At 44.4% G+C, this 23568-nt stretch overlaps 1 protein-coding gene across 7 annotated transcripts in view; it reads left to right on the plus strand.

The window, feature by feature from the left end:
- The window catches only part of LOC139537335 (connector enhancer of kinase suppressor of ras 2-like), a 41797-nt gene extending 33146 nt beyond the window's left edge, over window positions 1-8651 (plus strand). For all 7 annotated transcript variants that reach the window (XM_071338522.1, XM_071338527.1, XM_071338525.1 and 4 more), the window contains 6 exons: window positions 3812-3883; window positions 4095-4162; window positions 4318-4421; window positions 4632-5139; window positions 7468-7667; window positions 8208-8651. In XM_071338522.1, coding sequence (XP_071194623.1) covers window positions 3812-3883; window positions 4095-4162; window positions 4318-4421; window positions 4632-5139; window positions 7468-7667; window positions 8208-8255 — 1000 coding nt within the window. In that variant the 3' untranslated portion in view covers window positions 8256-8651. The remainder of the gene's footprint in view (window positions 1-3811; window positions 3884-4094; window positions 4163-4317; window positions 4422-4631; window positions 5140-7467; window positions 7668-8207) is intronic.
- Window positions 8652-23568: the final 14917 nt, after the last annotated feature.

Genomic DNA, 23568 nt, shown 5'->3' on the forward strand with positions numbered 1-23568 from the left:
GCAACCCCGTTGATGAGAATGGGGGCGTGCTCGGTCCTCTTTTTCCTGTAGTCCACAATCATCTCCTTTATATTGATCACGTTGAGGGAGAGGTTGTTGTCCCGGTCTCTGACCTCCTCCCTATATGTTGTCTCGTCGTTGTCGGTGATCAGGCCTACCACTGATGTGTCATCGGCAAACTTAATGATGGTGTTGGAGTTGTGCCTGGCCGTTCAGTCATGAGTGAACAGGGTGTACAGGAGGAGACTGAGAACGCCCCCCTGAGGGGCCCCTGTGTTGAGGATCAGTGTGACAGATGTGCTGTTACCTACTCTTACACCTGCGGGCGGCCCGCCAGGAAGTCCTGGATCCAGTTGCAGAGGGAGGTGTTTAGTCCCAGGGTCCTTAGCTTATTGATGAGCTTTGAGGTAAAACAGGTAAATCAAATACAAAACAATAAACACTGGCTGTTGTTGACAAGCATTTTGAATTGATATACATATACAGTACCAGTCAAAAGTTTGGACACACCTACTCATTCAAGGGTTTGTCTATATTTTTACTATTTTCTACATTGTAGAATAATCGTGAAGACATCAACACTATGAAATAACACATATGGAATCATGTAGTAACCAAAAAAGTGCTAAACAAATCAAAATACATTTTATATTTGAGATTCTTCAAAGTAGCCACTCTTTGCCTTGATGACAGCTTTGCACACTCTGGCATTCTCTCAACCAGCTTCATGAGGTAGTCACCTGGAATGCATTTCAATTAACAGGTGTGCCTTAATTAATTAGTTAATTTCTGGAATTTCTTTCCTTCTTAATGCGTTTGAGCCAATCAGTTGTGTTGTGACAAGGTAAAGATGGTATACAGAAGATAGCCCTATTGGTAAAATACCAAGTCCATATTATGGCAAGAACAGCTCAAATAAGCAAAGAGAAACAACAGTCTGTCATTACTTCAAACATGAAGGTCAGTCAATGCGGAACATTTCAAGAACTTTGAAAGTTTCTTCAAGTGCAGTCGCAAAAACCATCAAGCGCTATGATGAAGCTGGCTCTAATGACGACCGCCACAGAAAGGAAGACAGAATTACCTCTGCTGCAGAGGATAAGTTCATTAGAGTTACCAGCCTCAGAAATTGCAGCCCAAATATATGCCTCAGAGAGTTCAGGTAACAGACACATCCCAACATCAACTGTTCAGAGGAGACTGCAAGAATCAGGCCTTTATGGTCAAATTGCTGCAAAGAAACCACTACTAAAGGACACAAATAAGACGAACAGACTTGCTTGGGCCAAGAAACACAAGCAATGGACATTAGACCAGTGGAAATCTGTCCTTTGATCTGATGAGTCCAAATTTGAAATGTTTGGTTGTGTCTTTGTGAGACGCAGTGTAGGTGAACAGATGATCTCTGCATGTGTGGTTCCAACCGTGAAGCATGGAGGAGGAGGTTTGATGGTGTGGGGTTGCTTTGCTGGTGACAATGTCTGTGATTAATTTAAAATGCAAGTAACACTTAACCAGCATGGCTACCACATCATTCTGCAGCGATATGCCATCCCATCTGGTTTGCGATTAGTGGGACTATCATTTGTTTTTCAACAGGACAATGACCCAACACACCTCCAGACTGTGTATGGGTTATTTGACCAAGAAGAAGAGTGATGAAGTGCTGCATCAGATGACCTGGCCTCCACAATCACCCGACCTCAACCAAGTTGAGATGGTTTGGATTGAGTTGGACCGCAGAGTGAAGGAAAAGCAGCCAACAAGTGCCCAGCATATGTGGGAACTCCTTCAAGACTGTTGGAAAAGCATTCCAGGTGAAGCTGGTTGAGAGAATGCCAAGAGTGTGCAAAGCTGTCTTCAAGGCAAAATATATTTTGATTTGTTTAACACTTTTTTTTACTACATGATTTCATATGTGTTATTTCATGGTTTTGATGTCTTCACTATTATTCTACAATGTATAAAATAGTAAATATAAAGAAAAACCCTTGAATGAGAAGGTGTGTCCAGACTTTTGACTGTTACTGTACATATTGTCGTGACTTGACTTTAATATTAATCTGAAGACTGTTATTTATCAAATTAACTAATTATCTTTAATTGTTACCCGATTTTAAATGAATCATGTAACAATTAACTGATTTGGATCTGGGGCAACACGAGAGCGCTCTTTAACTAGTTAAAGAAGAGATGGAGATGGAGAGAGAGAGGGACAGAGGCACTTAACATTGGTACATTCAGAAACTACTCTCACCTACAGTAACCAAATACTTTGCACACGAACAGCTGCCCACTTTGAGCAAGAAATCATGAATGTATTTACGTGAAATGCCTGGGTTCACCCGGGGATCTCTCGGGTAAACAGGGCAGCCTTGGAAAGGGCGTTGGGCCTTTTCGCAGCACACTTGTAAGGCTCTGATTGTCCGAAATGGTTCCAACAAGTCTTCTACTGTTGTCCTTCTTTGAAGTTGTTCGGTATCCGGTAACTTGTCGTGTAGTCCTGAACAGAACTACAGAGTGGACTTTCCTTCCATTCACTCTTGAAGAGGCTTCTTTGAAGATAGGCTAGCCAGCTGTATCGATGGTTTGAGCAGAGTAACAGGATTATCCTACTTAAATTCTCTTTCTAAGACACTTTACTTAGAACAGCTAATCACTCGTACCAATGATTGTCTGGGAGGTGAGTTTATCGTCTCCACCTCGTGTTGAGATTCAAAGTTCAAATCACTTTAAATGCGCAGCTGCAGCTTCATGCTTTTCTGGTCCAATGTGGGGTTTTTTAACCCATCATTTATACCTTTTGCTAGAAAGGGGTGGTTCCGGCAGGCTGGCATGCTCCTTGACCTCACTTCAGGGCGGTGACTACTCACTGTGCAAAGTTCATGGAAAACAATTATCTCTTATAGCTTCTCAAATCACACCCCTCACAAAACAAAAACACTTTCATAATTGTTCATGTTACATGCACAATGCATAGTATAGAAACTATAGAATGGAAACTAAAATAATTAATATTTGGAGGAAACACAAATTTTGCTTCTAATGTCATTACAAGATACACTGATATTCCTTCTTAATTGGCTCGATAACGTTATGGAAAAAGGCTTTATTGTATATAGAAAAATGAGGCTCGTTTTCAGGTCTTTTGGGTGGGTTTAGAGATGTCATTGGGCTTGACATTTTTTGCTTGACCTGGCAACCCTGGGTTAGATAAACACAGACCACATGAGAGAGGAATGTTCACAACACAACGACGAGAGGGACAGAGACAGTTCGTGAAAGTATATCTTATCTACGTTGAAGAACTAGTCAAATAATTTTGTCAGACAGTTCTGCAGCATAGGCTACTTAGGCTGGCTAGCTAAATAGGATGACTGAAGACAGTACAGTATGGGGAGCACACAGATAAAGTTAGGTTTGGCTTCTAGTGCCTGAGCAGAGATGAGATGACTTGAAGAAATGAAAAATAATAAAGTCATCAAATCAAACAAAGTAATACACATAACTGAAATATTTATTATTTCATAGTAATTTCCTATTTTTCTATTGGTGTCTACCCAATGTGGACGTGACAGAGACAATGGAATATTTTAAATGTTTTGGCAATTAAATGCTCACTATTTTTGGCTTTGGAATGTCCATTAAAAAGCTGTATTTCATAATGTATTTCATAATGTATGAAAAACTTATCGAAACCAAAAACCGTGATTATTTAACCGAACCTAACCGACCTCAAAAAGCACTAACCGCTCAGCACTATTTACCGTATGGTATAATCTGTCCCTGACCGCATGTTTCTGTGTTCCAGTGCTTTCAAGGCCTGCCATCCAAAGATCAAGAGTTTCTACTTTGCAGCAGACAATGCAGATGACATGAACAGGTGAGAGTCACTGTCAGACATTATTACTGTAGCTAACACGGAGGGGAGACAAGCAGAGACAAGGAGGTGAGAAAAACTGAAAGGTTTTGACAAATAGGGCTAGGCAGATGACCAGGTGAGCTGATGTGAGATGCAAAAACAGCAGGAGATAACAGAATGGTGTGTGGTGTGTGAGATTTGGAATGGGGTCATTAATGTTGTTCCCTCACAGGTGGCTGAGTCGTCTGACCATGGCAGTGGCAGGTTACTCGGAGCAGGAGAGGATCCGACAGGACCAGGGTGAGAATACGTGAATACACATTAATATAGTTTACAATAATAGAGGCTAAGAGCTGCTTCGTTTGCCCTACGTCTACTTTAGAAAATCCTCCACATTGTCTCTTTCTGATGGTGACGTGTCCTCTTCTCTGCTTCATCCTTGTCATCATGACCAGACTACTGGAGTGAAAGTGACCATGAGGACATGGAGATGCCTTCAACCATGCCCAAACAGGACAGCCCTCCTCCCCCCTACGATACCTACCCCGGGCCCCCCTCGGTAAGTCACTCTTTCTGTGAAAAGCTACTCTGTGCATAGTTTTAATCTGGACTCTTCCCTCTTTTCTAATCCTCCTGTTATTTACATTATTGTTACAATGCCATTATATACCTCTCTAGCTGAGTCTCTTCCCTTTACAAAAACATATTCAGGTATATACATTAATTACCAATGCTATGCCATGACACCTCTCTGTCTGGTTCTCTGTAGGTGTCCCAGATGAGTCCATACCTGGAGCCCAAACACGGCCGCCTCTCCTCCTCTGAGACCTTCCAGTCACGCTCCTCTCATGAGGAGTTCCACCCCGAGCCACAGGAGGGAAGCAGCAGTGGAGGCGGCATCTCGCCTGGCCAGAAGTCCTCCAGCCAACGGCGTTCGTGGCAGGACCTGATTGAGACGCCCTTGGGCAGCACGGGGCTACACTACCTGCAGACACTGCCCCTGCCCCTGGAGGAGGCCCTGCTGTGTTCCCCTGGAGGAGGAGGTCTGTCTGTGGAGTACCGCCGCCAGTCAACCCTCCCTGCCCAGCGCAGCCTGCTGCAGGAGCACTATGGCCCACTGCCCCTGCAACTCAGCCCCAGTGTCCCTGTAGAGGCTGTGGGGAAACCACGTAGCTTCACCCTACCCCGAGACAGTGGGCTCCATGCCATTCTCTCAGCCTCGGCCAGCGCCTCTGACCACAGGGACCACGACCACTACCAGCTGGCCAGAGACACAGGTGAGACATTACTAAGACATGACTGAGACACAGGACAAAGACGTGACAGCCATGACACCATGAAATAGAGAGTCATGGCACCATGAGACAGAGAAGAAAGAGATGTGACAACAACCTTAACCTCTCTCTCCCTGTTACATTCTAGGATAACTTGATGTGTAAAAATAGTTTTATATACTTACATGGAAATTACTACTTATAGGGTTATAACCTGGTATCCAATGGTGAATGATGTTGCTAATTATAGGCATTGTTCAGACACAGTCTGTGTCACAGACATTGCTGATTGTCTGAGATTTAGACCAGCCCCATCCCCCATCCCTACAGATCTCCAGGACACCATTCTAAAGTGAGGGGAAATCTTAGTGTCCTAATTGACACTAATTCATCCTGGCAGCCCGGCCCCCTCCTCGATGTCTTCCACACACACACACACACACACACACACACACACACACACACACACACACACACACACACACACACACACACACACACACACACACACACACACACACACACACACACACACACACACACACACACACACACACACACACACACACACACACACACAGCCATGATAGAGACATCGCTGTGCCCCGCCGCAGTGTTTGGGGAGATGGGGCGAGGAAGAATCCTTTCAGCCCATGTTAACGTTGAATTTTGAAGAGGACAAAGAAACATGCCCAAGGGGCCTTTTTTCCTGTCCTAATTTCTCTGCCGCTCTATCACTCACTGTCTCTACTACTCCCTCTATAGACTCTAACACAAAAACACGCAGCAAATACTGCATGATACACTTCAAGAGGCACAGCCCCACAGCTTCACAACTGACCCCCAAAACAAATGTATTGCTGACCCCTAAAACATATATTGCAAATGCACAGCAAAGTATGACAACCACCAGACACAAAACCTTTGGTTAAGTTTGAGTCAACATACACTACATGGTCAAAAGTATGTGGACACCTGCTCGTTGAACATCTCATTTCAGAATCATGGGCACTAATATGGACTTCGTCTTCCCTTTTCTGCTACAACAGCCTCTACTCTTCTGGGAAGGCATTCAACTAGATGTTGGAACATTGCTGTTGGGACTCGCTTCCATTCAGCCAAAAGAGCATTAATGAGGTCAGGCACTGATGTTGGGTGATTAGGTCTGGCTCCCAGTCAGCATTCCAATTCATCCCAAAGGTGTTTGATGGGGTGAGGTCAGGGCTCTGTTCAGGCCAGTCAAGTTTTTCCACACCGATCTCGACAAACTATTTCTGTATGGACCTCGCTTTGTGCACTGTTGCCACAAAGTTGGAAGCACAGAATAGTCTAGAATGTCATTGTCTGCTGTAGTGTTAAGATTTCCCTTCACTGGAACTAAGGGGCCTAGCCCGAATCATGAAAAAACAGACCATTATTCCTCCTCCACCAAACTTTACAGCTGTCACTATGCATTGGGGCATCTAGCGTTATCCTAGCATCCGCCAAACCCAGATTTGTCCGTTGGACTGCCAGATTGTGAAGCGTGATTCATCACTCCAAAGAACGCGTTTTAACTGCTCCAGAGTCCAATGGCGGCGAGCTTTACACCACTCCAGCTGACGCTTGGCATTGCACATGGTGATCTTAGGCTTGTGTGCAGCTGCTCGGACATGAAAACCCATTTCATGAAGCTCCCGACGAACAGTTATTTTGCTGACGTTGCTTCTAGAGGCAGTTTGGAACTCTGTAGTGAGTGTTGCAACCGAGGATAGACGATTTTTACACGCTACGTGCTTCAGCACTCGGCGGTCCCGTTCTGTGAGCTTGTGTGGTCTACCACTTTGTGGTTGAGCCGTTGTTGCTCATAGACGTTTCTACTTCACAATAACAGGACTTACAGTTGACACCTCTGGAAACTTGACAGTCTGACTTGTTGGAAAGGTGGCATCCTATGACGGTGCCACGTTGAAAGTCACTGAGCTCTTCAGTACGGGCCATTCTACTACCAATGTTTGTCTACGGAGATTGCATGGCTGTGTGCTCAATTTTATACACCTGTCATTAACGGGTGTGGCAGAAATAGCCGAATCCACTCATTTGAAGGGGTGCCAGATAAGATAAGAGCTATGTGGCAATAGCACCATAAGAGGGCAGTATATGTAAAGGATAGCATGGGACATTCCACAGTAGCAGCTTACTGTGTGTGTTCTGCCTGCCTATGAGGAAATGCAGTATTGTTCTGAACTTCCAGGAGTGAGAGATCTTGATGCACATGCATATTGCTGTTTTTGATGTTGAATGTGGTGCCAGCCGGTGAATGCCATGTATTGTGACTCTGTTTTTCCTCAGGCCGTGAGAGAGAGGGCCGTCCCCAGGCTGACTCTCTGGGGGACCTGTACCGGGCCCTGGAAAGGGCCAACCTGTCCTCCATGGGAGACCACCGGCCCTCTGCCCGCCTTGAGTACAAACGCTCCTTCGTCCGCCGCGTCAACGACCCACTGCTCAGCGAAAAGCTGCACCGTCTCCGCATCCTACAGAGTGCGCTCAAGGTATGACCCCCCCTCTCTCTTTTTCTCTCTCCCCATCTCCCTCTCTCTCTCTCTACTGCACCTGCTGTGTGGAATGCTCGGCCAACTGACATTTAGTCCTGAGGTGCTAACCCGTTGCACCCTCTATAATCACTGTGGTTATTATTTGACCTTGCTGGTCATCTATGAATGTTTGAAAATCTTTTTGAAGAACGATCTGACCTTAATTGCATGTACCCTTATAATCTCCAGCCTGCACAGCCAGAAGTGGACTGGCCACCCCTCAGAGCCTGGTTCCTCTCTAGGTTTCTTTCTAGGTTCCTGCCTTTCAAGGGAGTTTTTCCTAGCCACCGTGCTTCTACATCTGCATTGCTTGCTGTTTGTGGTTTTAGACTGGGCTTCTGTATAAGCACTTTGTGACATCTGCTGATGTAAAAAAGGGCTTTATAAATACATTTCATTGATAGATGACAGGACCTATAGAATATAGTGTGTACAGTGTGTGTACTGTTTATGTAGTGTATACACATCTTAAATCATACTCTTCTTTCCCCCTGACAGAATGTCCCTCTTCAGGACTCTGACCCGTCGTTGGGTTTTTTAGGATAGCCTGTATGGAACAGACCATGGACACAGCAGCACCATCATAGTCACCCAGTTCATCCTGCCAAGGGACGTGCCCTTACTGCCCTAACCCAGACATCCCCACATCCCTGGAAGACAGCCACAACAACCAGGGTTAACCCCCCTCAACCTCTCTCTTTCACTCAATCTCACTCTCTCTCTGCATGCCCACATCTACCTCTAAGGACCTTCTCTCATGCAAAATAGTTTGTTCAGTGATCAAAATAACCATAACATATTCAATAGTTGCATCGTGCAATGCATGTTCATGCTATTTACAGTACTTAAACTCTAGTTCAATAATAGTCTTCTTCTCCTTGACATTGTTAAAGGAAAGTTATAACATAAATTGAACTGGAGAATATAGTGAGGCCAGGATTTAATCAGATTAGCTTTAACCCACGGTAATCAACAAACACATAGCTTAATATTGCCTTTGTTTAGGCGATGTCGGAGGTGTAACTGCGTTGAAGCTGTTAAGTCGGTGAGTGGCTGCGCTTGTGGTCATTGTCACGAAAACCACACCCGTCCTTATGTCCCACCCGCGTTACAAGTTCAGAAGGAGAAAGTGTAGGCTATATAGAAATAATGACACTCAAATTGAAAATCATTCAACTAATTAATAATGATTTATATCAGCCTAATCGAGGTATAGATTATATCACACATTCCAGTGTTCAAACTTGTAACACGGCTGAATGGGATTTCTACTAATGTGACTCAGTGCATCCAATGGCAATGTCCACGAATGCAGTTACACCTCCGACACCGTCTAAATAAAAGCAATATTAAGCTATGAGTTTGTCTGTTAGCGCTGATCTGATTGAAACATGGCCTGAGTTTTATGGTATTTTCTGCACAGTTCATTGCTGTTTTGCATGAGGAAAATGTTGCCCTATGTGTCTTTATTCCCATCTCCCTCCACCTATTTCAGCAGCTCTTGAACACACATTCATCTCACTCTGGGTTTCTGTCCACTCCATCTCTCTCACTCTCTCAGAACATTGTCTGTGAAGGACAGTATTGTTTGACTTATTAAGGCACATAACTTCTAGAAGGCACATAAGACATCCACAGCCTTTTCTGGTTTGATGATATTGGATATTTCGCCTCATCTGAAAGACTGCATTAGTGGAGCGCCCTTTAACTCACTGCTCACCTGCATGGCCATGTTAGAACCTTCTGCTTCTGTACAGTACTGTCTGTTCTGAAGACTATGCCAGGGATGTGTACAGTAACACTACAATGAATCTTGATCTTAAATGAACTACACTGCTCAAAAAAATAAAGGGAACACTTAAACAACACAATGTAACTCCAAGTCAATCACACTTCTGTGAAATCAAACTGTCCACTTAGGAAGCAACACTGATTGACAATAAATTTCACATGCTGTTGTGCAAATGGAATAGACAAAAGGTGGAAATTATAGGCAATTAGCAAGACACCCCCAATAAAGGAGTGGTTCTGCAGGTGGTGACCACAGATCACTTCTCAGTTCCTATGCTTCCTGGCTGATGTTTTGGTCACTTTTGAATGCTGGCGGTGCTTTCACTCTAGTGGTAGCATGAGACGGAGTCTACAACCCACACAAGTGGCTCAGGTAGTGCAGTTCATCCAGGATGGCACATCAATGCGAGCTGTGGCAAGAAGGTTTGCTGTGTCTGTCAGCGTAGTGTCCAGAGCATGGAGGCGCTACCAGGAGACAGGCCAGTACATCAGGAGACGTGGAGGAGGCCGTAGGAGGGCAACAACCCAGCAGCAGGACCGCTACCTCCGCCTTTGTGCAAGGAGGAGCACTGCCAGAGCCCTGAAAAATGACCTCCAGCAGGCCACAAATGTGCATGTGTCTGCTCAAACGGTCAGAAACAGATTCCATGAGGGTGGTATGAGGGCCCGACGTCCACAGGTGGGGGTTGTGCTTACAGCCCAACACCGTGCAGGACGTTTGGCATTTGCCAGAGAACACCAAGATTGGCAAATTCGCCACTGGCGCCCTGTGCTCTTCACAGATGAAAGCAGGTTCACACTGAGCACATGAGTACATGTGACAGACGTGACAGAGTCTGGAGACGCCGTGGAGAACGTTCTGCTGCCTGCAACATCCTCCAGCATGACCGGTTTGGCGGTGGGTCAGTCATGGTGTGGGGCCGCACAGCCCTCCATGTGCTCGCCAGAGGTAGCCTGACTGCCATTAGGTACCGAGATGAGATCCTCAGACCCCTTATGAGACCATATGCTGACACATGCACATTTGTGGCCTGCTGGAGGTCATTTGCAGGGCTCTGGCAGTGCTCCTCCTTGCACAAAGGCGGAGGTAGCGGTCCTGCTGCTGGGTTGTTGCCCTCCTACGGCCTCCTCCGCATCTCCTGATGTACTGGCCTGTCTCCTGGTAGCGCCTCCATGCTCTGGACACTACGCTGACAGACACAGCAAACCTTCTTGCCACAGCTCGCATTGATGTGCCATCCTGGATGAGCTGCACTACCTGAGCCACTTGTGTGGGTTGTAGACTCCGTCTCATGCTACCACTAGAGTGAAAGCACCGCCAGCATTCAAAAGTGACCAAAACATCAGCCAGGAAGCATAGGAACTGAGAAGTGGTCTGTGGTCACCACCTGCCAGAATCACTCCTTTATTGGGGGTGTCTTGCTAATTGCCTATAATTTCCACCTTTTGTCTATTCCATTTGCACAACAGCATGTGAAATTTATTGTCAATCAGTGTTGCTTCCTAAGTGGACAGTTTGATTTCACAGAAGTGTGATTGACTTGGAGTTACATTGTGTTGTTTAAGTGTTCCCTTTATTTTTTTGAGCAGTGTATAATAAGCAATTGTATTTTTGATGTCTACAATGTTTATGTTATGCATGTGAGAATGGTAAATGAGTTTGTATGTCTGTGTGTTAGGAGAGTGTACAGTATGTTAATCATATATATTTATTTCATAGACTGGATATCGCACAACTGGTATGTCAGAACAAAATATAAGGAGATATAATTTCAACTTCAGTGTTGTGCCTCAGAGATTTCTGAAAGTATTACCACTCCAAAACTGGGTGGACATAAATAGTTGATGGCTGCAGGGCGTAATCTCTCTCTTATAATAAACAGAAACTGGTGCACAGAGACAGATAGACAGGTGAGGACTGGCAATAATAAACCAGTATTGTAAATTGTGAAGCATTGATCAGAAACACGTGTCTATTTTTGTATGCATGCTATCTATCCAAATGTTTGTAAATGGTTTTGTATTCCGAGGTGTGTGATCTGAAGACTGCTGGTGTGAACCCATCATTCACTTTGTGTTTCTAAGAACTATTTTACATTTGAAGTAAAAGCAACAGGAGAAAGTGTTAGTTTTTGAAGTGTTCTCTGCAGAAAGGTAAATAACTGTATTTATAAACTGTTCATTGTTTGAGCATGCTTTGTATAACTTAAACAGAATATCATGCCATTTGAAATCTATGGAAGTCGCACATGTTTGGCGTATCGTGGCTAATTTACTTTTTTATTCAATAATAAACGATGGCTTGTCCATCTCCTGAACTCTCCCTGAATGGTGAATCCTCCATTTCAAGTATTTTCTTAGGTGCTCTATTCCTGATGCGGGGAACACAGATTGTACAAGATAAAACTATTTTCCTCTGAAAGGTTCTCCCTCAATGTTGGATTTTTCTTTATACTGTATCAGCAGTAAGCATTAATAAGTACTTCTTACTTGGTAACTCTCATGTTGATACACTATTGAAAAGAACAGAACATTCCCTATAAATCCATCTCTGAACATGGCTGTCAGCCTATCAGGAGGTTGATGAAGAATCAGCTCAGATTTACAGAGGAGATAGGCAGCACAAGCCTCAAACCAGATATCATTCTCTGGTCTAGAGGCACCAAGCAGGTACAGGTCGTCATCGAGCTTACAGTGCATTGGGAGGAGAGGATAGAGGAGGCACATGATTGGAAGCTCAAGAAATACCAGTCCCTCATCCTGAGCAGAATGAATGGAGAGCCTCGAATCTACCAGGGGTGAAAACATTAGTCCTAACAGTTGCAAACAGTTGCGTTTTGCAATGAACACAAACGTTTCTATTGGACAAATGAATGTAGGTCCCTCCCCGCTTCGTTCCGTATGTTTCCGTTTAAGAAACGTTTTGTAACAGAATCGGCGTAATGAATACGCCCCCAGTTTAGGTCGGTTGCAGGGGCTTCGCAAGCCAATCACTGGAGAGCCCTGGAGCTGCTCAGCATTGAAGGAGTGGAAAGGAAGAAGCAATTGACTGACGACAGCAAGGAGGCAGAAGTTGCATCCCGTTGGGAAAAAATCCTAGGTTTTTATGAGGGTTAGGGCATATAAGTTCTTCAGTTAATATCTAAGATTACTTGTTTTGAAGTTAGCCGGTCAAGTTCAAGTTCTTAAAAAAATGCATTGGACGTTTGTACCTTTGTTGGTCAATTTAATTTGGCTGCACTTGGTTTGAGTTTAACATGCTAATCAGCTTCGGACAGAACAAGAAACTTTTGCTCCCTATTTATTTAGATCTATGGGGAGAGCGATGTCTGATCACTGTGAACTTGCAAGACAATCCCGTTGGAGACGGCCAACACTGTTTAATGAGCTTGTTATTGTTATCAAACTATGCTAATGTGTTTTCTGTTCATTAAGGTTAAGAAAGCCTATGATATATATGTCCTGTAGGCAGCCCTTCCCTTTATGCACTAGCTAGGCCTACTGCATCTACTGAATCACAGATACATGATTACAAGACTTTTCCCACTCATGTTACCATGAATGTGTTCAATTCAACGTTATGTTTGTTGAGCCAAGATGAATTATGTTGAGCAGCACTTTTTCTTGGTTCAACACGTTTTGTTTTGTGCAACCAAAACTGTCATATTAATATGACAATACAAACGTATTTAACTGGACGCTGTAATGTGAAAATGCTCACTACTCTACTTTCAGTGTGTTTTGTTTTGATGGGAGTTGATGCACTAGGCGGGCGCTAACCCAATGTACTGTATTTCCAAAACATTACACATGTGCACAAGCACCAGCACAGCAAACATCCTCTAGTGACCCCCACAGCTTAGCTAGGTTCATAGACCCATTTTTTTGTTTACAAGCTAACATCATGTTTGAGTGATGCGTGCGCATGCTAGCAACAAGCCCTGTAGAATGACATACTTAGAAGTGAGTGAGTGATGACCATGAAAAACACAAGACTGATGGCTGTAGACACACAAGGCTGATGGCTATAGACACACAAGACTGATGACTATAGACACACAAGACTGATGGCTATAGACACACAAGACTGATGGCTATAGCTATGCTCAACAAGTATATTATTCTTCTGGCTTTATCTAGCTCTGTTTGTGATTATTTTACCATGCCTCAATGGCTTGCTAGGTAATCAACATTCCAATGACTACTGCAATGTTAATGTAGCTGATAACCATCTGATTATGTGTTTGCTAACTTACATGAGCAGAGCACCATACTATGAATCCAGTTTGAGGAGTTAGTGAGGTAACTTTGGTCAACTCTGAGTTTAACTCAGGATAACCAGGACCACAAAAGTGGCTCACCTTTTAGCCAGGTACATTTCTATGACAAGGAATCCTTCAGAACTAACCTGCTCTGGGGCTGTGGGACGTGTCTAGAATATTCTTGTATTCTGAGAACATGGCAACCATGTTCTGTTATTTGCCATTCCCACTGCCTTCAAGCAGCACAGCCTTCCTCAAGTCGTCTTCCTCAGGATGTAAGCAAGACTGTGGATGTCTCTGCTATCCCCACAGAATACAATGACCTCCTGGAAGTGTTCAGTAAGGCACGTGCTACTTCCCTTCCCCCGGACCATCCTTATGATTGTGCCATTGATCTTCTCCCAGGCACTACGCCACCTTGGGGTCGATTGTATTCTCTGTCTGGACCAGAGACCAAAGCTATGGAGGAGTACATAGAGGAGTCTCTGGCCACTGGGGCCGTCCGTCCGTCTGCATCTCCTGCCGGCGCAGGGTTTTTCTTTGTGGAGAAGAAGGACAAGACCCTGTGTCCGTGCATTGACTACCGGGGACTTAATGACATTACTGTCAAGAATCGTTACCCCCTACCTCTCCTCGGTGTTTGAACCTCTCCAGGGGGCCACCATATTTTCCAAGTTGGACCTTCGAAATGCCTACCACCTGGTTTGGATATGCGAGGGGGATGAGTGGAAGACAGCCTTCAACACAGCCAGTGGACATTATGAGTACCAGGTCATGCCATTTGGACTCACCAACTCTTTTCCAGACTTTGGTCAATGATGTGCTTCGGGACATGCTAAACCGATTTGTGTTCGTGTACCTTGACGACATCCTGTTTTTTCCCCCAATCTGCACAAGAACATCTTCATGTCAGACAGGTCCTTCAGCGCCTCCTGGAGAACCAACAGTTCGTGAAAGCCGAGAAGTGTGAGTTCCACCGCTCTACAATCACCTTTCTGGAATATGTCATTGCTGAGGGCAATGTTCAGATGGATCCTGGAAAGGTGAAAGCAGTGGTGGATTGGCCTCAACCAACGTCCAGGGTGCAGTTGCAACGGTTTCTTGGGTTTGCAAACTTCTACCGATGTTTCATTTGGGACTACACCACCCTGGCGGCCCCCCTCTCGGCACTCACCTCTCCCAAGGTACCGTTCAAATGGTCTCCAGCTGTTGACAAAGCCTTTGTAGACCTGAAGCATCGGTTCACAACAGCACCCATCCTCATCCATCCGGACCCCTCGCGTCAATTTGTGGTGGAAGTGGATGCTTCGAATGTTGGAGTGGGGACCATCCTGTCCCAGCGATCTGCCCAGGACCAGAAGATTCCTCCCTGTGCCTTCCAGTCCCATTGTCTCAATCCTGCTGAAAGGAACTATGATGTTGGAAACTGAGATCTCCTGGCTGTGAAGAAGTTGTTGGAAGAGTGGAGGCACTGGCTGGAAGGAGCAGAACAGCCATTCCTGGTCTGGACCGACTATAAAAACCTGGAAAATCTCCTTACAGCCAAGCGCCTCAACTCCAGGCAGGCCCGGTGGGCCGTCCTGTTCACCAGATTTAACTTCACCATCTCCTACCGCCCTAGGTCAAAGAATGTGAAGCCTGAAGCCCTCTCCCACCTATACAGTTCCTCTGCCACACCCATGACCTCTGAAACCATTCTCCCTACCGCATGCCTTGCTGCCACTGTGGATTGGGGTATTGAGAACCTGGTCCGCGAGGCACAAAGCTCTCAGCCTGGACCTGAAAGGGGCTCGGCTAACTGGCCTTTTGTCCCTAATACAGTCCGGTCCCGGGTCCTGGAATGGGCTCATTCCTCCAGGCTGACCTGTCATCCAGGGTCCCGTCGTACACTAGCCTTCCTCCGACAACGTTTCTAGTGGCCCACAATGTTTCCTGACGTCTCTGCCTTCGTCGCCGCATGCACAGTGTGTGCTCAGAACAAGACTCCACGGCAAGCTCCTTCTGGCCTCCTTCAGTCACTACCGGTCCCTCATTGTCCCTGGTCTAATATATCTCTGGACTTTGTCACTGGGCTCCCTCCGTCTGATGGCAACACTGTCATTATCCAAGGCCGCCCATTTCATCCGACCCCCAAACTACCTTCTGCCAAGGAAATTGCCCAGCTTATGGTGCAGAATGTCTTCCGGATCCATGGACTCCCGGTAGACATGGTCTCCGATCGGGGTTCTCGTCTCAGTTCTGGAAGGCATTCTGCACCCTTATTGGGTTGTCGGCCAGCCTGTCATCCAGATTCCATGCCCAAACTAACGGTCAGTCGGAGCTAACCAACCAAGACCTGGAGACCACCTTAAGGTGCCTGGTCTCAACCAACCCCACTACCTGTAGCCGTCAACTGGTCTGGGTGGAGTATGCCCGGAACACCCTTCCCAGTTCTGCCACGGGACTCTCCACTTTCGTGTGCTCCATGGGGTATCAGCCTCCACTCTTCCCGGAACAAGAGCAGGAGGTCAGCGTACTCTCAGCCCAGATGTTTGTCCGCCGCTGTTGACGTACCAGGAGAAGAGCCAGGGCGGCTATTCTCAAGACCAACTCCAGGTATCGTCGACAAGGGGACGGTCGCCAGGCCCCAGCTCCCCGCTACCGCATTGGGCAGAGGGTATGGCTTTCCACTCGGGATCTGCACCTTCGGGTCGAGTCCCTCAAGCTGTCTCCCCAGCTCATTGGTCCTTTTCCCATCTCCAGAGTCCTGAGTTCCACTGCTGTCCATCTTGTGCTACCCCGTACTCTTCGTATTCATCCTACCTTCCATGTGTTTAGGATTAAGGCTGTGTCTCACTATCCTTTGTAATTCTGTCTCCAGGCCCATCCCTCCCCCCTGGGTTATCGGTGGCCAGCCAGCGTATACGGTGAGACGCCTTCTAAAGGTTCGACCACGGGGCAGGGGTTTCCAGTACCTGGTTGACTGGGAGGGTTATGGCCCGGAGGAGAGGTGCTGGGTCCCTGCTGAAGACATCTTGGACCCGGCCCTCATCGGCGACACTCCGGTCAGCCAGGTATGCGCCCAGGTAGGACGCCAGATGGCATCCCTAAGGGGGGAGGGGTACTGTCACGCCCTGATCTGTTTCACCTGTTTCCCGGTTTTTACCCATGCCTGTTTCTGGACTCTGTACATGCCTGCCTGACCATTCTGTCTGTCTTGACCACGAACCTGTGTTTAATGGTCTCTTGGGAAAAGTCCTTGCACATCACTGGAACATTCATATGAAAACGTTAGATAATGGCGTAATGAGACTCTTAAGGGAACGTTCTCAAAAGTTGTGGGAACGTTTGTTGTTAGCTGCGATGTCAGCGCAAAATGTAAGGCAATTACATCTCAACTTTAGTGTTCAGATATTCTGAAGTTCTTAACACTTCAAGACTGGGTGAACATACAATATATTTACAAAAGTCAGCCCCCAGCACTCTTAATTCTCAGCGAACTGGGTGTGCCTTGCAAGACTCAGATGTGTCACAATAGATGAACTTAGCTCATAAGCATCTAGTTATATTCTTCAAGAATTAATGGGTATACTATATACACTATACACGCAATAGTATATGGACACCCCTTCAAATGAGTGGATTCGGCAATTTCAGCCACACCCATTGCTGACAGGTGTGTAAAATCGAGCACACAGCCATGCAATCTCCATAGACAAACATTGACAGTAGAACGGCCTTACTGAAGAGCTCAGCGACTTTCAATGTGGCACCGTCATTGGATGCCACCTTTCCAACAAGTCTGTTCGTGAAATTTCTGCCCTGCTAGAGATACTCCTGTCAACTGTAAGTGCTTTTATTTTCAAGTGGAAATGTTTAGGATCAACAACGGCTCAGCCGCGAAGTGGTAGGCCACACAAGCTCACAGAAGCTCACAGAACGGGACCGCCAAGTGCTGAAGCGCGTAAAAATCGTCTGTCCTCGGTTGCAACACTCACTACCGAGTTCCAAACTGCCTCTGGAAGCTAAGAACTGTTAGCAGGGAGCTTCCATGGCCGAGCAGCCCACACAAGCCTAAGATCACCATGCGCAATGCCAAGCGTTGGCTGGAGTGGTGTAAAGCCCGTCGCCATTGGACTCTGGAGCAGTGAAAATGTGTTCCCTGGAGTGATGAATCACGCTTCACCATCTGGCAGTCCAATGGACGAATCTGGGTTTGGCGGTTGCAAGGCAAACTCTACCTGCCCCAATGCATATTTCCAACTGTAAAGTTTGATGGATGAGGAAAAAGGGTCTGGGACTGTTTTTCATGGTTCGGGCTCCTTAGTTCCAGTGAAGGGAAATCTTAACGTTACAGCATACAATGACCTTCTAGATGATTCTGTGCTTCCAGCTTTGTGGCAACAGTTTGGGGAAGACCCTTTCCTGTTTCAGCATGACAATATTCCTGTGCACAAAGCGAGGTCCATACAGGCCTTTCCAGAAGAGTGGAGGCTGTTATAGGGGGATCAACTCCATATTAATGCCCATGATTTTGTAATGAGATGTTTGATTAGCAGGTGTCCACACTTTTGGTCATGTAGTGTAGTCAGGGCACTCATTAACTATCTCTCTCTTATAATAAACACAAACTGGTGCACAGAGGCAGACAGACAGACATACGAGAACTGGCAATAATAAACCAGTACTGTAAATTGTGAATCATTGATCAGAAACACATGCCTATTTTTGTTTGCATGTTATCTATCCAAATGTTTGTAATTGGCTTTGTATTCCGAGCAGGGCCCGATTAATGCAGGGGCTTACCGGGGCTGAAGCCCCTGGGCCCAGGCCTTTTTTACTATAATAATAATAATTTTTATCCAACCACAGGAGTCCTCTCTCAATGTTCAAAATACACCAGAGAGCATAATTTACGCACAGAGGATCAATAGTTAAAAAAACAACAACTGTATATTAGGATTTATCTCAAGTACATACAGGTATCTGCCAAAATTAAGGAAACGCCAACGTAAAATGTCTTAAAAAGGTGTTGGGCCACCACAAGCTGCCAGAACAGCTTCTTTGCGCCATGGCATAGACCTAAACCATGCCAGGAAAATGCACCCCACACACAACATATTCTTTGTATCCCTCGCTTACTCAAATGTTTCCTTTACTTTGGCAGTTACCGGAATGCCGACAGTTGGAAAGGCTGCAGTATAGGCTACAGCTTGTTGCGGCCAAAGACATATAATCCATAGAAGGGTCTCGTAACCTCTTATCCTGGCAATTTGACTGTGAAACTAATCGGTACACTAGCAATGGATGCCAGTCCTGACTAGAATGGGAACTATCTATGGATTATATTTCTATGGTTGGTTGCGGCTGTCACTTTGCCTTTTGCAGATTTCAAAATATAATCTCAAGAAAAACGTAAAGTATTGGAATGCAAATGCCGACTGCTGAAAAGAGAAGACTATCTGTCTGTAGAACCAATAGAAATAATAATTTCTCAACAACTCCCAATTTGTAGGGGAGGGGCGTGGGGGGAGGGAGCCTATAAAAAAACATAGCCCCAGGGCCTATGATGTCTTAAAAACTTCTTGACGCACGGATCCCTTTACGCGGGATCATTTTCGTAAACAACTGCTGATTTTCAGAGCGCCAAATTCAAAAATAATTGCTAAAAATATTTATATTCATGAAATTACAAGTGCAATATAGCAAAACACAGCTTAGCTTGTTGTTAATCCACCTGTCATGTCAGATTTTGAAAATATGCTTTACAGCGAAAGCAATCCAAGCGTTTGTGTGAGTTTATCGATCACTAGACAAAACATTAAGAACACCTAGCAGCAATGTATATTGGTCACGAAAGCCAGAAAAGCAATAAAATGTATCGCTTACCTTTGATGATCTTCGGATGTTTGCACTCACGAGACTCCCAGTTACACAATAAATGTTCCTTTTGTTCGATAAAGATTATTTTTATATCAAAAAAACTCCATTTGTTTGGCGCGTTATGTTCAGTATTCCACAGCCTTAGGCAGGTCATCAAGGCTTGACGAAAATTCCCAAAAGTATCCGTAAAGTTCGTAGAAACATGTCAAACGTTTTTAATAATCAATCCTCAGGTTGTTTTTAACATCAATAATCGATAATATTTCAACCGGACTGTAAACTATTCAATACTGGAGAGAAAGAAAATGTCGAGCAACCAGTGTCGAGCGCATGAAGGACAGGACCTTCGTCTATCCACTGACGCGTTTTGATAAATCTCGCTCATTTTTCAGAATAAAAGCTTGAAACTATGTCTAAAGACTGTCTAAAGACATTGGAAAAGGAATATGGTTGATATCCCTTTAAATGGACGAAAGGCAGGCAATGGAACAGTGATTTTTCAAAATAAAAGGCACTTCCGGGTTGGATTTCCTTAGGTTTTCACCTGCAAAATCAGTTCTGTTATACTCACAGACAATATTTTGACAGTTTTGGAAACTTTAGAGTGTTTTCTATCCTACTCTGTCAATTATATGCATATTTTAGTATCTGGACCTGAGAAATAGGCAGCTTACATTGGGAACGTTATTTAAAATATTCTGCCCCCTAGCTTCAAGAGGTTTAATCCGGCCCTGATTCCTAGGTGTGTGTGATCTGAAGAACAGTGAACCCATCGTGCACATTGTGTTTCTAATAAATATTTGACATTTTAAGTAAAAGCAACATAAGAAAGTGTTACATTTCGAAGTGTTCGCTGCAAAAAGGTAAATAGCTGTATGTAAAAAGGTGTTCAATGTTTGAGCATGCTTTGTGTTTTATGTTTGTTCATTGATGAAGGACAAGCCGGAGGGTAAGTTTAACTACTTTTAATAACCCAATGCTGCCTGGAGCTAGCAATGTACAACAGTGTGTAGCCATCAGAGGTGGGACCAAATCACTATTATTCTTGTCACAAGCAAGTCGTAAGTCACAATTAAGGTCTTAGTCTCAAGTTGAGTTCAAGTAGAACGGGTCGAGTCTCGAGTCAAGTCCAAGTCGTGCATTCTACGAGCAAGTCAAGTTTGAGTCAATGTCGAGTCACAAGTTTTTTCAAGCCAATTCTCAAGAAGTAAAAAATAAATATACACATGCAATGACAACTACAAATATGTGTCCATTTATTGACGCTATCAGACATCCCTTTTCATTATTTTGTATGAAACACTTTTTGACAAGCAGTTTTGACACGCCAAAAGACCAGTAGCTAGGCTTATGCTAGGAATTGTTGCTTGATGCCCCATTGCTGGTGAGCTTGAAAAGTAATATTCTTGACCACCAAACTGTTTTTGGGGGTGGATATTTATTTTTGGCAATTTGCTCTCCGTACAATTTGACATATTGCACTGCCCTCAATCCTTTAGCTGTACAGCAAATCAGCAATCTGTTTGCTAGCTAAGTGGTTCCTAAACTTTTTGACCCGCGACCCCCAAAAAACAGTGGTTCAAAGCTTGAGACCCCCCACACATGCATGTGTGCACGCACAATTGCTGCGCAAATGTAGCCTGTCATTACAGCCATTAACAGTGATGCATTTTCAAAGATACAGAAATAAACTGTGTTTTACACATTTGCATTTGTAACTGAAAGCCATTATGGTTAAAAGCCAATATCAACTAGCAGTGTTGTGTTTGAGACCACCTAAAGTGAGAGGGACTCGATTTGACCGGAGGACCATGATTGTAATTGTGTTAATTCGCCATCATAATAAGAATTCAAAATGTCCAGTATTTCTGTGTTCATATTTCAGAAGAACATATGGATTCTTTACACCAGGGATTCTTTAGACTCTTTTCAGCCTGGGACCGAGATGAGAAATTCAGTGTTTTCCTGGGACCTAAACTCATGAAAACATGTCCCCTTTTGTGGGTCCGAAGCGAGATTTGGTTGAGGGTCACCCCCACCTCGTGGACAAAACATTTTATTGATAGCAGAGAGAAAATGGTTTTAAAGTACATTTCCTGCAATTCTACACATTTTGCTATGGGGAGAGAAAATGCTGCAGTTTTAAAGCAAATTTCCTGAATTCTACATATTTTGCCATGAGTGCTATGTTAATATGATATCTGAGTGAGAGTGACTAACAAAATCAATGTAGGTCCCTTGGAAGTCAGGGGCCCTGGGCACGTGTCCTGCTTGCCCAGTCAGTATTCGTCCATGATAACTACAAGTTTAGGTAACTGGCTAGAACAATTTACCAATCTAAAAATTGTTAGCTGCCATGGCTAATTGAGTGACTCAGTGACTGACATAACAAGATAAAACTGCTGATGCACAACAAAATTGCACCTTGTGTATTCTCCTATTCTACATGAACTGTGTGGTCCTTTGTAGCTTAGTTGGTGGCTTAAGGTAGTCTTTTTTTACATCCCAATATTGCACTTTATATACATCACAGAAGACTGAAATATAATAAAACTGTTTGACATAGACTTCCCAGTTGTCTTGAACTCACTGAAGTCAAGTTTTCGCAGTTCCGAGTTAACAGTTGTTTTGAGCGCGGCACAAGTCCTGCTTCATTGACAGCATGGCCAATGTTAACTGTTTATCATTTTAAACTTGGAAAAGAGACACTTAATCCCAGATTTGGGACCACACAGCAACTCCACTGAATAGCAGGCTAGTGATTGCTTCGCAACGCTTGCAGTTAGCCACTGCCACTGATTTCTTCCAAACCACTCATTGTTGAAATTGTGATTGTGTAATGTTTTTTTCCAATGGCCGATGAGCACCGATACATTTTAGCTATGGCTTCTCTTCATTATTTCTCCTCATATGACAAGGATTAAAACAGATTTGCCAGTGAATTGTCGACTTGATTCGTGATGATGACTGCTAGCTAAGATTTTGAAAGTATGATGTTGACATAATCAGTACAATCAAAGCTACTGTGCATATAACGTGATTTGACGTCATTTTATTTATGGCCAATGACCTTGAGTCTTCTTGGATGGGCACTTCTAATGTAACTCTATGGCAGCACCCAAAGGGCTAGAATTTTCTAGCTCTACCCTTAGACTTGGCAGTGACGTAGTGTCCCAATGAGTGACAGAACAGTGAGCCAATCACGGCGCAACGCTCCGTATTTTCTGATGGCTTGCCCCACCACCACAGAAAGCACTGAGCTACCCTGAAACTCCTGCATTTTGGAACTGCCTTACTCAAAAAAACAAAAAGAGACCTTGTTTGTATGTGACTTTATTAACTCAATGATCTTTTTTTTTTTTTACATTTTACATTTGACATTTTTCGCAAACTGATATGTGACACGTATTAATGCCAAAATAACATTAACATTAATGCAAAAATAACATTTTTTGGGGGGGCAAGAAATGTGGGGCTCAAAACAAGTGGGGCTCTGTGCTGAATGACAGGTCGCAGTCATGGTGAATACTGTTACAGATGTGTTGTCCATGTTTGTCTTACATTCTGCCTTTATAGAACTCAGTAAAAATATTTACAGAGCTAGATCTTTTCCTCCCATTTGTCTTACAGGACTGGCTATACTGTGCATGTTGAAGGTTCAATCAATAATTTATCTTTCTCCAATATACAGTTGAAGTCGAAAGTTTCCATACACTTCTATAGACAATCTATAGTTCTGGCAAGTTGGATAGGACATCTGCTTTGTGCATGACACAAGTCATTTTTCCAACAATTGTTTACAGACAGATTATTTCACTTATAATTCACTGTATCACAATTCCAGTGGGTCAGAAGTTTAATGTGCCTTTAAACAGCTTAGAAAATTCCAGAAAATTATGTCATGGCTTTAGAAGCTTCTGATAGGCTCATTGACAACATTTGAG

Source organism: Salvelinus alpinus, chromosome 13 (genome assembly GCF_045679555.1).
Source record: "Salvelinus alpinus chromosome 13, SLU_Salpinus.1, whole genome shotgun sequence".
Taxonomy (NCBI): Eukaryota; Metazoa; Chordata; class Actinopteri; order Salmoniformes; family Salmonidae; genus Salvelinus; species Salvelinus alpinus.